Genomic DNA, 17,179 nt, shown 5'->3' with positions numbered 1-17,179 from the left:
TGTTTGTTCATTGAAGTCAGCTGGTTTGTTTTCTGAACTGGGCGTTTTTGTTTGGTATAAATTTTAGTCACATGCTTGAATTTTTGTTTATATTTTCTCTTCAGTCACTTCTTTTCTCAACAGATACTGTAAAACTTAATGTAATAGCATCACATTTCTTAAATTATAGTTGTGGATTGTATTGGGGTTTCTTTCAAGGCTCAGACAGCTTTTAACTTTTCTAGAAAGAATTGAGGTTTGTATGCAGTGTTTGCACATTTCTGAACTTAGGGTTTCCACTGTTTTCTCCCATACCCCTCAAGGCCTGCAGTCACTGCCTATAGTTTCCCAATAGGCGGGGCAGCCTTGTCTAGAGAGCACCAGGAAGGTTTCCGGATGTGTTCCTGAACTGCTACACGTCTTTAGGACTTTCTTTCCACTCAGCTGTAAATTCCTACTAAAGCCTGGTTTCCTGCACGTCCCCCTAGCGTGGTGTAGTGGTTAAAAAAGCCTGGCCTCCTTCGTCATGTGAGCCTCACTAGATGCGACCTTAAGCACATCGCTTAACTCCTGGGAGGCAGGTTCTTCATCTGTAGAGGTCCATGCAGGCAGCTCTCACATGGGGATTTTATAAGGCTGAGATGAGATAATGCATATAACATAGCTGATGTACTGCCAGCCGCCTAGCGTTCACTGTTCCTGGCGTATTTATTAAGCTCTTTACAGAAATGCTTTGTAAATTCAAATACAACAATTTGTGTGTCCTGCTTCTCGTCCCAGCATGCCTTTAGAAACTATTATACCTTTTGTTAAGAATCGTGTTTTCCCCCTCAAGACAAAGTAAAAAATACATAGAAAGCGAGTTTCGAAAAAATACTGAAAAATCAGGGTTAAAACTTTTCTATGGGTGTGTCATCCAAAAAAAATCATTGTTAGCATTTTGGTGTATTTCTTTTCATTCATTTTTCCGTATTTATAGTTTTTTTTTCAAATATGGTTGTTGTAATCTTAACTGTTTACACAGTTTTGTGTCCCTCGTTTAATAGTGCATAAGCATGTTCCTCCACATACTATTGATTACCATAATTAACTAAGCCCTCCTTGGAGTTGTAGATTTTTTATCATCTTAAAAAAAATTTTTTTTTAAGATTTTATTATTTATTTGAGAAAGAGAGCGAGAGAGAGAGCGCAGGGGCAGAGGGACAGGGAGAAGCAGACCCCGTGCTGAACAGGGAGCCTGATGCAGGCTCAGTCCCAAGATCCCAAAGTCATGATCTGAGCCAAAGGTAGACACTTAACCAGCTGAGCCACCCAGGCGCCCCAGAGCTGTAGATTTAGATGACACTTGGTTTTTTCTCTCACAGAACACAGAGGTCATCTTTGTATGTAGAGACTTTTCGATGTTTAGAATTATTTCTAAAACACAGGCTTCCATAAGTACATATTCTACATTGGAGGGTATGAACTATGTCTCTAACTTCCCTTTCCAAAAAGCAACAGTATCACAGATGTGCAGCATATCTGCGATTTCTTAAGTCAGAATTGTCATATTGAATTCAGAAGGATGCTTGGAAGGGTCCTTGGGAAATGCAGAAGCAGGCATTTTTGCTGCTTTTAGATGGGAATCTTTTTAGATCCTTTTTCACAGGAGGTTATTGTTTTTGTATTGCTTTAAATATTGAAGTCTTTTATCCTTGCACCTGCAGGAAGAAGTAGCTAAGAACTTGTTAGCTGAATTTAACTTGGGATGTGATGTTCACCAAACTGAGCATGTGTACCGAGTCTATGTGGCCACATTTCTTGGGTTTGGTGGCAATGCTGCTCGACAGAGGTATGAAGACCGAATATTTGCCAGCACCGTTCAAAAGAACAGGTAAAGCACCTTCCTCTTCCCAGCATTCACTTTCAAACCTCGGTATCTCCTCATAGAAAACATAGCCAGACAAAGCAGGGAGATCTCAAGCAACAGAAGTATATCAGCACTGTCAGCTTTTGACTCCCCTGGCAGCTGAGAAATGAAGGGACAGCAGATATCTTTGGCTCTGAACCCTTCCAGCGTCCGAAGGAAGATCTCTTTCTCAGACCCACACCTCTGTAGATTAGAGATTTCACTGTTAATGTATTGAGGCAGTTTTGAGCCCTGGGTATTGTATTTCACATTGCAGAGCCCTTGGGAAACTCAGCACCTGGGTCTCTGCAGATGTCCCAGAGGCCTGCAGTAAGTGATGATCAAATTGTCATTGATGATGGAAGGGGATTACCTGATGTTCTGGTGGTGGTCTGGAAAACCAGCCTGTGCAGTCATTTAGTGGATAAGACCATAGAGAAAGAAGTTATTCAAGAGAAAGAAGTGATTTACAAGTCTAAGTTAGTGATTTTAAACATTTTTAGCCCTGAAACTTTTAAAAAATGAGTTTATGAGGGGCCTAAAATGGTGACCAGCTGCTATGAGCATTTCCTTAAGCTCTGTGAGGACTGGCCAGTGGATAAGAGCAATTGGGGCTGGGACTTGGGCACTTACCTGTGGCACAGGGTAAGACAGGCCTTTCAGGAGGGAGAGAACACCCAGATTCCAGAGCCTAAGGCCTGTGGTCAGATGTATGAGAGCTTAGCACAACTCCGTTCAAACTATTACAAACACAAGTACCTCGTCCCAGAGACACAAGCTTCAGCAGCCTGTTCATGAAAGAACAAGCTGATCCTGTCCGCAGACAACTTGAGAGAGTTTAAGGAAATGAATAAAGACATATGGAAGGGGCGCCTGGGTGGCTCAGTGGGTTAAAGCCTCTGCTTTCGGCTCAGGTCATGATCCCAAGGTCCTGGGATCGAGCCCCGCATCGGGCTCTCTGCTCAGCAGGGAGCCTGCTTCCTCCTCTCTCTCTCTCTCTGCCTGCCTCTCTGCCTACTTGTGATCTCTGTCTGTCAAATAAATAAATAAAAACAAAAACAAAAACAAAAACAAACAAAAAAAAAAGACATATGGAAGGCACTGCAAGAGAAGTTTGCCCCCAGGAATCCCAAGGAGAAGCAGAAGGCCTGGGCTCGGTCCTTATCTCACCCATGCATCTAAACGTGGAGTCTTTCGTATTTATGTCATCATAAATTTATGTCATCATAAATAAAACTGCCCTGATTTTTACTGGAAGAGAAAAACCCCAAAAAAACAAAAAACTGAGTTTATAAAAAATTCTGCTATAGAAAATATATAAAACAAATAAAAGCAACACTATTTTATTGTTTTGTATTGTATTGTATTTATTTGTCAGAGAGAGAGTAAAGGCAGGGGGAGCAGCAGGCAGAGGGAGAGGAGAAGCAGGCTCCCCACCAAGCAAGGAGCCTGAGGCAGGACTCAATCCCAGCATCCTGGGATCATGACCTGAGCTGAAGGCAGACGCTTCACTGACTGAGCCACTCAGGTGTTAAATCAGCACTTTAATTTGTTTAAATTTATAAGTTTAAGTATATAGCAAGTATTTATTTTAAATTGGGGCATAAGAAAAGCAAAGCTGTTTGGATGAATAAAAATACCTGAAATGTGGAGTTATATAAAATATCCTGTTAATTGCTGTGTTTAGTTTTCCTTGTTTTGATGATTGGTTTTGAAGGGAAAAAAATCCCAATTTGTAGAGATAAATGGTAGTATGTAGTTCCTTGATCAGTTTAATCTTAACAAACCTGTGGAGGCCTGAACTTTAAGAAAGACCAGGACACAGCCATTCAGTACATTTTCCAGAAATTCACATATGTGAATAGGAAGAGCCGTAAAAACTTGTTCTTTTTCTGCTCCAGACATTAATTGAATGGTGTTAGTTAAGAGATTGGTAGTCTCATAGTTTCTTTTAAATGTAGTACACTATATACTACATTTTGGTATAATTATTTTTTATAATAGTCTTATATAGGAATACTTCTTTAGTGATGTTTGAGTTAGAACTTCAGAGAAACACCTGCAATGCTAATTTTTAGTAATTGACTTTAACGTCAAACTTGTATGACAGTTCAGTGGCCCTTCTTAATTTAGTTGTAGGGCAGCTAAAAACAGTAGTGTTGAAGTATATTTGACTAGTCTTGGACTTATTTTTTTAAGATTTTATTTATGTATTTAGAGCGAGTGTGTGTGAGCAGGGGGAGGGACAGAGGGAGAGAGAATCTCAAGCAGACTCTGCACGGAGTGTGGAGGCTGATGAGGAGCTCGATCTCACAACCCCAAGATCATGACCTGAGCTGAAATCAGGAGTCAGACACTTAGCTGACTGAGCCATCTTGGACTTTTATAATGATTATAAACATTAGTCGTCATTTTTTACATATGTGAGGAATTGAGCCTTGAAATGCAGTTATCTCTTCGCCATCAGTAGCAACTGAGTTTTTAAAATAAGACATTTTTAATTAATGGCAAAGACCTTAATTTATTACATTCAAGTGCATTTTGAGTTGCCTTGATCTTAGGAATAAACAACTTGTCATTCGAGTGATGGATAGTAAAATTTAAACACCTTTTTAGGCCCACGTGATGTCACAGTATCAAACACTAAAGTAAGCCCAATGGTTGTGAGCTCTTTCCGGTTCTTCAGTGGTTTAGCAGTGAGTATGTACAGGGGACGACAGATCTTAGTGCAGGGAAATCACATCAGGAAGTCAGTCCTAAGCGCAGTGCATTTCAGGGGACAGTTAAGATATCTTGTCCGTGGAATGTCTCAGAACCTTGAATTAACAATAGAAACTCTTACCTGTAGCAATTGGGATCAATAGTTGATTAATTTTTAAAAATCAGTTAAAATAGAATCCAAAGTGGAATGTAACTGTAGGCACTTTATTTTAACTTAGGTATTCATGGGCCAGTCTTTTGTTCCGGACTGAGGTCTTTTCTTAGGCTACTGCCGTCATAGCTCTGGCCTGCCCTGCATCTGCTCATCTCAGTGTCATTTGGCTTCTTTAAAGACTACCAAGGGCTTAACAAACATTTGTGAAGCAACTTGATACCAGTTCTTCTAGATTTTCCCAATTTTTTTCAACTTTGCTAGTACTGAGTTTGACAGTAGTTTCAAGTAAGCACCTTGCCTCCAAGGCATGGAGCCTGGGGCCAATGACCTTTTTCCACAGTCACATTTCATCTCTATACACTGAAACCCACAGGCTCTAGTGGCAGAACAGGACTGGGAATGACACAGTTGGTAGGCATTCAGCTGCAATGAACTTGAAACCAAGAGGAGCATAGGCACCCAAACACTCAGGCTGAGAGCACCAGGCCACGTTCCTGGGTACTGAAAGCACTGGTCATCTCACCAGGTAGCTGCTTCACTGGACCCTGTTACAGTGTCTGCCCTACACGCATGTGCATGGATGGTGAATCTCCAAGAGGGATTCAAGAACCTGTTTCCCTAACCTCATGACCCCAGAACCCATTTTCATTCCCACAGAACACCTTGCTAAGCTCACCGTCCACAGAATGTCTTGAGAAACACTGACCTGCAGCTGCTTCTTCAAAAAACGGCTTTCTGTCAGTCTCAAATCAAGTTTCTCTTTGTCCTGTAGGCTCCTGGGGAAACAGACCGGTCTGGCTCCTGATACTCCATACCTGGACCCCTGTTTACCCCTAGACATTAAAGATGAAATCCAGCAAAATGGACAGACCATGTACCTCCGGGGAACAGGAGACTTTGACCTTTGTCGAGAGACCATCCAGCCTTTCATGAATAAAACGAATGAGACACAGACTTCCCTCAACGGTGTCTACCAGCCCCCGATTCACTTCCAAAACAGTGAATTCTATGGCTTTTCGGAGTTCTACTATTGCACTGAAGATGTGTTACGAATGGGGGGGGATTACAATGCTGCTACATTTACTAAAGCTGCAAAGGTAACCTTCAAAGACATCCTCTTTCTCTGCATGCTTTTGAGAGACTCATGTGGACAGTGGCAGCTTATGTCCCTCCTGCACTTTGAGAGGCCTGGGTCAAGAGAAGGGGAAGGTGGAAGATGGAAGGATGTAGTGCAGCCTGCTGGGGACCCTGTTCTCTTGGTTGAACAAGAGATGCAGTCCCAATAGGAGTGAGAAGTCCACTGACTTCTGCCCACCACTCCATGAGCCGCTCTGAGCATCAGTGGCCTCCAGGTGACAGACTTGTGTACTTCGGGGTGATAATGTAGCCATGATCTGGCCACACCCGCCAGCCTTCCTGTTGCTTAGCTGCCAGGACCCCTGTTCTCTTGCTGGCTCCTCCCTTTCTGATTGTTGCTTAGGCTCTTTCAAGGGTTCCCCACCTTTATACCCCTTAACCCTGGGTGACCCCCGACAGCCACCTTTGGCCCTTGGACCTTCAGGCTCTTTGATGGTCTCATCCATGCTCATGAGTTGCTGCCACTGCCTGTCAAGAAGAGGCTCCAGGCCTGACCCCTGCCTACTAGATTTCATGACCCAAAACAGACCCACCATTTTCTCTCTGTTCCCTCATTCTGTGATGTTGTCTGGGTTAATGGCATCCCTGACCATCCAGTCCACCTCCCAAAACTCAAGTTCTAGGCTTCTCCCTGCCATTCATTCCGGCCTCGCCGCACACACCCCATAATCAGTCAACAAGCACATTACTTCATGCATGTCATCTCTCAAAGCCTTCCCTACTTTGCGTCCTGCTCTCGCTGCCCTATTGAGGCCTGCGACTGTCACCTGCAGGAACCTCCCAGTCAGTCTTCTTGCCTCTGGTCTCCCTCCATCGTTCATGCCTCATGCCACTCCCAGAGAGTTCTGTCCAAGACACAAGTGCTGTCCCCTCTCCTTTTTACAGTCTTTAGCAGCTTCCTTTCGTACCAGGATAAATTGCAGATGCTTTCAGATGTCTTCCCCTCCCGGGGGCCTCCCCACCCAGCACGCCCTTACTCTCGTCACTGCAGACAGCTCTTAGTTTCCCTGGCATCTAAGCTACTTGCCCTCTTGTCTTCGTTCACGGTGTTTGCTCTGCCCTAAATGCCTGTCCTTGCCTCTCACTCCAGACCGAGTGTTGTTCTGTGTCCCCTTTCGCACGTTTCACCATCTCTCAGAGCCTCCGTTTCTTCGTCCTTGAAATAGAGGTTGGAGTTCTAGCCATGCCAAGGAATGGTTTTAAGTATTGCATTCAGAAAAGGCACTTAGTGCTCTGTAACCGTTAGCTATCAGTATTATTATAAATAACTTCAGGAAAAGATGGCACATCTTTCCCTTCTAAAGGCAGGCCTTTTGGAATCCTGTTGGTGTTCCCAGAGCCTTGCACTGTGGCGCCACAGAAACAGGTACCCACTCTGACCTAGCTAAAGTACCACTTCACTATTCCAAAAGTTTATGCCTGTCACAGGCAGTCACACAGGGGGAAACGTAAGCAGTTTTGAAGAGGTTGTTTATGGGCAGTGAAATTCTCTGTCACAATAACTTCAGCAGCATTTTAAGACAGAACAAGCACTCTCCGCTAATCAGTATCTGCTGGAAGCTTGTGCATCTTGTCTTCCCGTTACATATAGAAATTAAGCTTGTGTTGCCTGAGTGGAAGTATCTGTTGGTTAGGAATATGAATTTGGTAAACACTTTTGAAAATGAAGAAACTGTTACACCTTTACCAATGATTTATTTGGGGTGAAATTTCTTCCAGGATTACTGTGCAACAAAGTGGTCGATCTTGCGGGAACGCTTTGACCGCGGACTCTACGCTTCCCATGCCGACCTCCACAGGCTGAAGTAAGCAGTGGGTGGCTGAGCCACGCACTTTCCAGAAACCATGCTTCAGTGTTGGCCCCTGGCTTGCCACACCCTGGCCCCAACCTACTTTTGCGTCTTCGCTGATCCCGGTTTCTCCTCATCTACCCTGGGCTCCTTTCAAACGGGACAGCAGATACTTGTGTCCAAACGTATCTGACAGTTTTTATTCAGTTTTGCTATTCCTTCCACCTAGAATTCCCCTGTTTAACCCCTGCTTTGTCGAAGTCCTGGCCAGACCTCAGAGTCAGGTCAGACGCTGTCCTCGTCGAGTCTCCCTCTGCCCATTCAAGCAGACTCCATCTCTCTCTCAGTGTCCAGAGGACACAGTATGTCTCCCTAGTGGCATTTATCAGGTTCTGCCTTATTTCATAATTGTTTGTTGCTTTTTAATATCCTGTCATCATAAGTCACTTAAGTGACATGGGCTATCTTATTATTTGCTGTTATATCTTATTATAACTTAGCCCAGCACTTTGCAATAAGTAAGCCTCTGATAAATATTTAGAATCCTACACTATCAGAGCTGAAAAGGACCCTTCTCCCTTCTCATTTTATAATAAAGAAACTGAGGTCCAAAGAAATTGGAACTTGCTCAGTATTTATCAGAGAGTAAATGAGGGAATGCCTGAGGAGAAAAAATCTGTCATGGCAAGGTGTGAAATCCTACTGAGACCAAGTTCCATGCACTAAGTGATTCTGGCAGGTGAACTGTTTCGGGTTGTGGGACAAGGGGTACAAACCAAATCCGTCAGCTAGAAGTGCACACAGTTGGTTTGTCTGCTCAGAGCGCCAGCCTAGTGAGGCCCCTGCACCCACCGTGGTCGCGGGGGAAGGCCGTCCCAGCGAACGGGTCATGTTGACAAGTAAGTGAATCCCACTTAGGTTTGTGCTTGGTGTTTCTAGGTATCAGTGCTTCAAGTCGGCCTGGATGTTTGAGGTGTTTCACAGGGGCTTTTCGTTTCCTGTCAACTATAAAAATTTAAAGACAGCCTTACAAGTTTATGACAAGGAGGTTCAGTGGACGCTCGGAGCAATCCTTTACAGGACCCGTTTTTTACCATTAAGGTATGGCTGCGAATCTGGTAACAAGAATCAAACAAAACAGGCTTTTCTGCATTATGATAGCGCATGACAGCTGGGGTTGGCGGGTGTTTGGGGAGCATGCTGGCCGCGGGCAGGACCGCAGACCAGAGTTTGACTTTGGTCTTCCACACCCGTGCTTCCTTCCCACCCCGCCCATCCCATCGCATGCAGCACAGAAGTGTTTGGTTATGTCAAGCATCTTTCCCCAACCCCTGCACAGAAGGGCTAATGCTAGGGCTCTTCATCTTTATGGCTTCGGACTCCTCCTCAAAATATTGTTCCTAAGGTATGTAAATAAATAACAGGGTATAGAGGAAACCGCCGTATTGAAATATATTTATCAAAATATTACAGAAGACATATCTGTGGTACAGTAATATGTGTTCTGGCAGCAGAGCTAGTACTTTCCGTAATTCCCGTACAGTGACGTGTGTCAATATTTTGAGGTGTTTGCAAACCACCACAGTGTGGTATAAGAGCTCTCCGAGCGTCCCCACGATCCAAGTCGCAGGTACTACAGACACTGCCGTAGGTTGTTGTCTGCATTCATGGCCAGTGGAAATGCCAGTCCGAGACCGGCAAGTGAAGACGGACATTTTCCTGCGCCCGTTCACAGATCTGCTGCCCGCTGACCCCGGGGCACTGATAAACGAGAATTGCGCTTCTTGGGGGATCGCCCCCCTTCTTCCAGTGGAGCGTGTGCTGGCAGTCCGTTTCGCTGGGCTGCCTGCAGACATTGTGGGTGGTGGGTATTACTGCTCAGAGACAGGGGCCCTCATTCCACAGTGGCTCCTATGTGTCAGGGAAACTGTCACCGTTCATTTAAAATTCTGGGTTTTATTTCCCAAATGACAGTGACGGTAACTGCTGCGGACGTACAAATGCGCTCTCACGCGTTCTCTTGTTACTGTTTACAACTGCCCTCTGTTAGGCCACGTTAGCGTACCTTTCGGAGGTGAGGAAACTGAGTCCCAGAGACCCCGCACCTGTTCCACCGCGTGGCTTGGCCTGGTCAGTCCCGGTCTCGCTTACGTGTGGTGTTTGCTTTTGTTTCCACGCGGGCAGGGACATCCAGCAGGAGACCTTCCGGGCCAGTCACGCTCACTGGCGGGGCTTCTCCTTCGTCTACAATCACTACCTGTTCTCGGGCTGCTTCCTGGTGGTCGTGCTCTCCATCCTCCTGTACCTGCTGCGGCTGCGGCGCATCCACCGGCGGACGCCCCGCAGCGCCTCGGCCGCCGCCCTCTGGCTGGAGGAAGGCCTCCCGTCCCAGAAGATTGCCGGCACCCTGTGAAGGGGGTTCGAGAGCCCCGGAAGACTTTCTGAAGGAAAAGCCATTTTTGCCTCAGGGTTTCTCCTCTTCTCACTTGGTTTTGTTTCTCCTTTGCCCTTTTGTTCCTTGAAACAGAAACGAAATCCATTGTTTGTAAGCTCCACTGTTTTGTCTCCAGCTTTACACTGAGGAGCAGGGAAAAGGGAAAATCACTTCATTCTTGCTGCACAGGATAGCAACCTGAGACGGCCTGGTTTTCTTTGAGGTGTGTTACATTTGGAACAGAGGCGCTTGGATAGTGAAGGGAATGGCAAAGCTGTTCTCCGTCAGAGAAGGTAGCGCTGACGGCTGATGCCTTCTCCGAACCAGAACCCAGCGGGCTGAATCATAGTCCTCTTTTTGTCTATCTCAAAAGCTCTGACCTACACAGGGTGATGCATTGTTTTTATTGTTCAGGTCTGTCCCTATATAGTTTCTTCATAGACTTAAAAAATCAAAACCATTTATATCCAAGATAGAAATATAGGCACCAGGAGGTACTATTTTTAAAACTGATAGTCCTGGAAGATGTGAAGTAATGACTAGAGCAGTGTGTGTGTGTGTGTGTGTGTGTGTGTGTGTAAGAGAGAATGTGTGTGAGAGAATATGAGAGTATGTGAGAGAGAAATGATAAAGAGGATGCGAGAATGCAGTATTCTTTCTTTTAAAAACACACACTTTAGAATTTATTGCTTCAATTCTTTTTATGTAGAAAAATCCCCATTACCATTGTCTTTCCTGACACAGATAATGACTTTCTCAGTCCCACCTTTCAGCAGCCCTAGAATAGTATGTCTTTGAGTGAGTTGGAAAATTCATCAAGTTTCACCAGTTTTGAGATCATTAGAACTGGAGCCAGTGTCTACTGACAGGCAGACACATCACTGTTTCTTAGTGGTACACTTTTGCTGATTTAATCGCACTCCAGTTTCTTCCAACTCGAGTTGGTGTCCCCCTCCTTCATGAAAAATGGTCTCAGTGGTTTTATCTTGGAGACCCCATACTTAGCTTGACTGATTTCTTTATTACTGTCATGGTTGAGGCTATGGTGGTAGTTCCACTGTAAATCCAGACTAAGAGAAGGCTCTGGCTTTAATACAAGAAATAAACTCACATTTTGAGAAAACAGGTTCAACATCTTAAACAAAAACTGAAAGAGAGCAACTAGATTGGCTTATATGAGATCAGTTGTTTTTCACCTGTTCATTTAGTTTAGAGGCTTTGGGAATTCTCATACCTATTTTTTTCAGACGAAGTTCTTTTTGTGAGTTTGTGTGTATGTACGTATGCTATTTCTTAATCCCAGAACAGTTAAACTGGCCTGGTTGGTGGCAAATGTGTATTTTGAGAACCAAGAGCTTCTTCTCCAGACATCATTTGTTAGAGAAAGGTTTCAGATCCTGAAGCCTTTATTTAACTTAAAAAAAAAATTGGACTTTATCTTGTTTATTAACTATTTAAAACAGGGCATATATCATAATTATATTGATGGCTTGAAAAGATCACAAATACGGAAAAGAGAGCAAATTTTCTTACTGTGCTCTTCAAAATGAATATTCTAACAGTGAGAAAGTTATTGTTAGAATCTTTGTCTTGCAAATACCCAGAAGGCTGGAGGAGCTCCATGGTGGTACAGCCTCTTGTGCCAGAGAGGAGGGAGGTAAATGTCCCTGTGGGAGATCTGGCTTCCGAAACACTGGTCTGCAGCTCTTGAAGTGCTTGCTCCCTGGTAAACACTGTTGTTCCTTATCAAGACCTAGCCTCAGACAAGCTGTGTTTTAGATACCCGCAGAAGTAGAGTGAGCTGGCGTGCTTCCCTTTGACTCATCGAATGGGGTTTGTTCTGTAGGCTATGGGTGGCATCCGTGGTGAAGAGGAAGTGTGTTCACACTTGAGCTTTTCTACCACCAACCATTAGCGGTAGTAAGTAACCTAGAAATGAAACTCTTCAGACACCTGGAGTATGTGATCTTGCCTTTAAAACAAGGCAAGAATTAGCCAGCCCAGGCCCAGATTTAAATGGACCTTAATTAAAACTTTCCACCATAAGTTGCCACCTTTTAAATAAAGGGTGCCAATTTGGGCCCAGTCAGTACCATTCAGGGAGCAGAATTAAGACAAATGGGAGTTTTGCTTTATGCATGCTCTAAGGATCCCTCAGCAAGGACCTACCTCACTGTCTAAAAGAAATCCCCAAATCAGGGTTCTGAGGCCCAAACAGCCTTATGCTTTACATAGTGAAGTGCCCGTGTTCCCCTGCCAAAGAACTCCCTGGAGCCAGGACTTGGCAAGCTTATTGGCCACAGGGAAAATCTAGAAGAGCCTTGAGCTGCGAATGGTTTTTCAGTTTTGAAAGGGTTGTTAAAGGAAAAAAGGGGGGGAGGGGGATAGAATAATGCAACAGAGACTGTATGTGACCTGTAGAGCCTAAATATTTACTAAATGTCCCTTTATGGACAGATGTCCCTTTAAAATGTTCACTGACCTCTGCACGAACAACCCCATTCAAGAAAGGATATGCATTGGCATTCTCTCTTAATTCAGGAAGCTAGTTGCCATTTGTGGACATGGAAAGATGGGCAAGAGAAGAGACCAAACTTCAATCTTAAAATATTGGAGTATGCACCAGAATTCCACTTCTTCACCTTTCCCTCTAGATTATTTTCAAGATCGTTTTCTCATAAGCCAGCAAACAGGCCCTTCCCCACAGACTGAAAAAGTGCTGTTCCAGCGGGCTCACCGCGTGGTGCTGAGAAACCTGCGGTCTCGGGAGGATTGCACAGGGGTCTTTCTGATGCCAGGGAGGGCCAGGCTGCGAGGCAGGCCCGGGAGGAGCTTAATTCAGGAGAGTAATTCGTATCAGTTAAGGGCTGGCTGAGAAGGCAGGGAACTCGGAATACTTGGAATAGGAAGCAAAAGAAGCTGGACCAGTGGAAACGTGCTAAGAGCCTTGTGGAAGAAAAATGCTCTGTGTTGAGCTTTGTTGGAAGCACTATGGGAAATGCTGTTGTCCCCTCCTCATACCGTGCAATGCTTCTCTCTAAACCTTCCGAGGATGCTAGTAAAGATTTTATAGTCCATTGAAGGGCATCACAGCAAAAGTACAAGCATACCCATTTGGACCAGTGCTTTTTGCATATTTTCACCCTAAACTGTTGGCCATAGGCCTGGGGGTAAGCTGGAGAGGCTGCAGGCTGCTAGGCCTGGGCCCCCAGGAGGCTGGGAAGGCCGCTTGTTCACCACCCATTGTCCACACATGCGTGCCCAGGTAGGCAAGCTCTAGACTGACAGGTATTTAAATTTTAAATATCAGCCCTGTGTAGTTTTCCTTAGAAGAAGCATGCATCACTTAGCAAGAAACTCGGAAAGGCAAATGTGTTTTCTGAGCTTTAAAAAAAAAAAAATCAGCTTTAGGATTTTGTGTGGTTATGTGCAATGCAGCAAAACTACGTACACGTAAATTATTTCGTTATTTATTTCTACTTCCGTGTTTCATTTTTTATGATACTGATTTTCCTGTTCAGTAATGAATGATGTGACCAACCCAGGAGAATTCTTTGTTCGGTTACTGAGATGATACTTTACAGTTAGGAATTACAAACACCGAGGGAGGACTTTTAAATGTTTTTTTTGTTTTTTAATTTAAGTGGTGTTTTCTGTTCAAGGTAAGAATAATCATCTTTGGGGTGTTGTGGTGTCATATCATTTTCCGTGTTCGGCCACCTCACGTTGCCACACTTAACACACAGATGGGTGTTGAGAGCCAATGAGATGAAAGCTCAGCCACTGGCCCATAGACTCTTGGTTTCTTATGACTGACATGGATTTTTCTCCGATGTTCAAATCTTGTTACCTGTTAGAAAGCTTAGTTGAACTTGAATCTAAATTCAGTAAAATAAATCGTCTGAGTCTGACTGAACACCTCGCATTTGCCGTATTTATGTGCGTGTAGCGAAGCCCTGCTGTCTGGGTTCTGGAGGGAGGGTTCTGTGCGTCCTGCAGCCCCAAAGCCGAGCAGTTCCTAAGGAGAAGCATTTCCCGCCGTGTCATATCCACCCAGGCATCAACAATAAAGGCCATTCTGAGGCAACTCTTGACAGGGTTACCATTTTAAGATACCCGTGAGCTATGAACATAGCCAGGAAAACTGGAATTAACCAATTTTTTATGCATGTTTTCTCACAAATAGTAATTACAAAGCTAACTTGATATTACATGATTCTGCAGTTAGATCTAGCCTTAAAGTCATCGGCTCATTTCCAGAGAAATGTGAATCTCACTATCGTTACTAGTAACTATTAGAAACTGCAGCTTTTTTTCAGCAACTTGAGAATATATAAAATAGAGGTTTTCCCTGGGATGGGGGCGAGGTGGGCCTGAGACATAAGCCAAAAAACGGATGATAGAGACAGATGGAGAAGGAAGGCACCAGCTGTCACAACAAAAAGAAGAGCCTAGGATAGACGTCCGGGAAGGGCTGAGGGATTAACAGAGCAAAACGGGAGTGCGGGTGAGCACAGAGGCCCGGGGCTTGGAGGGCCAGAGGAATGGGATGACAATGTTGAGAGAGACCTGACCTCAGTGATTTCTGAGGTAGTGTGGTGAATGCAGTTCTTTGAGCCTGAGGGTAAATACATGAAATACTTAAGGCATCTAAACATGTCCAAATTTTACTCCACTTGATTGAAGAGAAGTAAGTACATTTCCGATGGCTGCCCATGTTACCGGGGCGAAAAGGCAGTGGCTTGGGATTTTTGTTCCTTATCTCTTTTGCATTTGTCCCATGAGTCTGGAATGCACTGGTGGCTCCTTTTTTTTTTTTTTTTTTCCAAGATCCTAAAATGCTAATGGTTTGCACAGGTTTTGGCGCTCACACTGGTCTGGAAGCAGAGACACAAACGTCATCTCTATCAGAATCAGGCTGTCTTCTTACGGAAGGGTCACCAGAGGACAAAGGAGTGTCCTTTTCTCCCAGAGGCCTACACGGCAGATTGGGCTGTTTGCCTGGAGCACCAGTGCCTACATGAAACCAAATACCTTGAGGTGTCCCCCTGGCCCCACCTTGTCTGGGAGCCCGATGGCTCCTGTAACAAAAGGAGAGTTGACCTGTCAAGGCATTTTCCTTTGTTCTTAACAAGCTGTTTGTTCCTCCTGCCCGGTGCAGTGTTGCCTCTGTCTCTGAATGCGTCCATTAAGTGGGACTAAGCCATGCCACAGCCCAGACGGGGCCGCTCTGGCTTCCTACCTTTGCCCTTCGAGCTTGATCCTGGTTGGCAGGTGAATTACCTCTGGGCTCCAGACTTCATGGCCACTTGACCGTTTCTGTCAACAGCCCACTGCGTGTGAGAGACCCAACGAAGCAGCCCAAACAAGAAAACCCAGCCTTCAGAGGGATCTCTGCCCTGAGAAAAATACCGAAGTCTCCTCACAGAACATAATGGTGATGGCCACAAAAGACAGGCATCTTGTCTAAATACATATAAACAACTAAATGGAGGGGAAAGGGAGCTTTTTTTTTTTCTCCTCCTGAAAAAAAGGAGAAGGGGGAAGAGTTGGTCTGTGGCCAGGTCATCGGAAGACAAAGAGTGCCCTCCTCCTTCCAGGTGTGGGACTAACTCTGTCCCCGTATTATTTCTGGAAAGTACCCAGGCCAGCCCTTCTCGCCGTTCTCACAGGCTTTTAATTGGTAGTTTTGATTCCACCTTTCACCTTTTTTCGGCCTGCATGGTAATCAGCATTTGGCGTGGGCAATTTTGGAAAGAGGAATCATGCCTTTTTTGCCAGTGATTTCACAGCTTCCAATCCAGGAACTACACCCGCACCTTCTCCTAAAATTCCAGCTTTTCCACCCAGCACAAGCTTTATTACCTACATCTGAGATTCAAAAAGACAGACACGTAAATATTTAATGGGTTCTACTTAGCCTTGTGAAGTTTTTTATTCTGGTCATGGCAGCATAAGAGGACTTTCTGGAATTTCCTGGCCTTTCTCTCTTCTGTTCCAATTACATGCTTAAATCACTTTCAGCCTTCGGGGACCCTGTGGCACATCAGTGTGGCTGTCCGCCCTGAAGCTCCTTGCACGTGGGTCATGATGTGCTCACTTCCTGTGTTTGTATATTTATAACTAAGCTGGTGAAGGAATACTTTGTAGCATATAGTTCTTCCTAAATATGTGCCCTAATCAAAATCTGGTTTCTTTGTCACATCACCACTTTAGGTTCCTAGGGTTTCCGAAGCAGATCTTTTTACACATCTCTCATTCTCCGTCATCGGCTTTCTTCTTTGGGGATTGCCAAGTTTTGTGCCCTTTTAGCGTGATAAGCAGGGGGACACAGTCTCTAGGCCCCTCAGCAGCCCCCCCGCCCGCCCCCACTTCCTCCTCCCACTGAGCGAAGTTCACTCAGGGAGGGAGCAGTGCGTTTTAGAGCTCTGTTTAGAAAAACTTAGGAAAATCAAGTGGCTTCCTTTCTTCTTAACCCACTCAGTCCTGAGAAAAGGAGAAAGAAACCCGAAATGAGGTAGAAACGAGCAGCGGCAAAGTAGGATGGGCGTTTCCCAAAGCCAGCTTAGATGAAATGATTTCTGTGTATTGATTTTTTTTTTCCTGATTCAAAGTATTTTTTTATTAAATTTTTTATTTATTTTCAGCATAATAGTATTCATTGTTTTTTCACCACACCCAGTGCTCCATGCAATCTGTGCCCTCCCTAATACCCACCACCTGGTTCCCCCAACCTCCCACCCCACGCCCCTTCAAAACCCTCAGGTTGTTTTTCAGAGTCCATAGTCTCTCACGGTTCACCTCCCCTTCCAATTTCCCTCAACTCCCTTCTCCTCTCCATCTCCCCTTGTCCTCTATATTATTTGTTATGCTCCACAAATAAGTGAAACCATATGATACTTGACTCTCTTCTGTGTATTGATTTTATTCTAAACATAACTTCAGAATTTTTTTTTTTACTCTAAATTATCCTTAAAATCCAGTCACTTTTTAACCGCCGCCCCTCCCCCCCACACACACATCCTAAAGCACCAAATGTAAGGGAGAAAGGATGAATAAGGCAATACCAGAAGACC

General features: G+C 44.6%; 1 protein-coding gene across 1 annotated transcript in view; it reads left to right on the top strand.

Moving 5' to 3' along the window:
• The window catches only part of ENTPD4 (ectonucleoside triphosphate diphosphohydrolase 4), a 36,662-nt gene extending 22,643 nt beyond the window's left edge, over positions 1 to 14,019 (top strand). The window contains exons 9-13 of the mRNA XM_080795246.1: positions 1,686 to 1,852; positions 5,515 to 5,839; positions 7,599 to 7,684; positions 8,609 to 8,770; positions 9,854 to 14,019. Of these exons, the coding sequence (XP_080651372.1) occupies positions 1,686 to 1,852; positions 5,515 to 5,839; positions 7,599 to 7,684; positions 8,609 to 8,770; positions 9,854 to 10,082 (969 nt within the window). The 3' untranslated portion in view covers positions 10,083 to 14,019. The remainder of the gene's footprint in view (positions 1 to 1,685; positions 1,853 to 5,514; positions 5,840 to 7,598; positions 7,685 to 8,608; positions 8,771 to 9,853) is intronic.
• Positions 14,020 to 17,179: the final 3,160 nt, after the last annotated feature.

This window comes from Martes martes (assembly GCF_963455335.1).
Source record: "Martes martes genome assembly, chromosome: 2".
Lineage (NCBI taxonomy): Eukaryota > Metazoa > Chordata > Mammalia > Carnivora > Mustelidae > Martes > Martes martes.
This window is presented reverse-complemented; position numbering and strand designations above follow the sequence as displayed.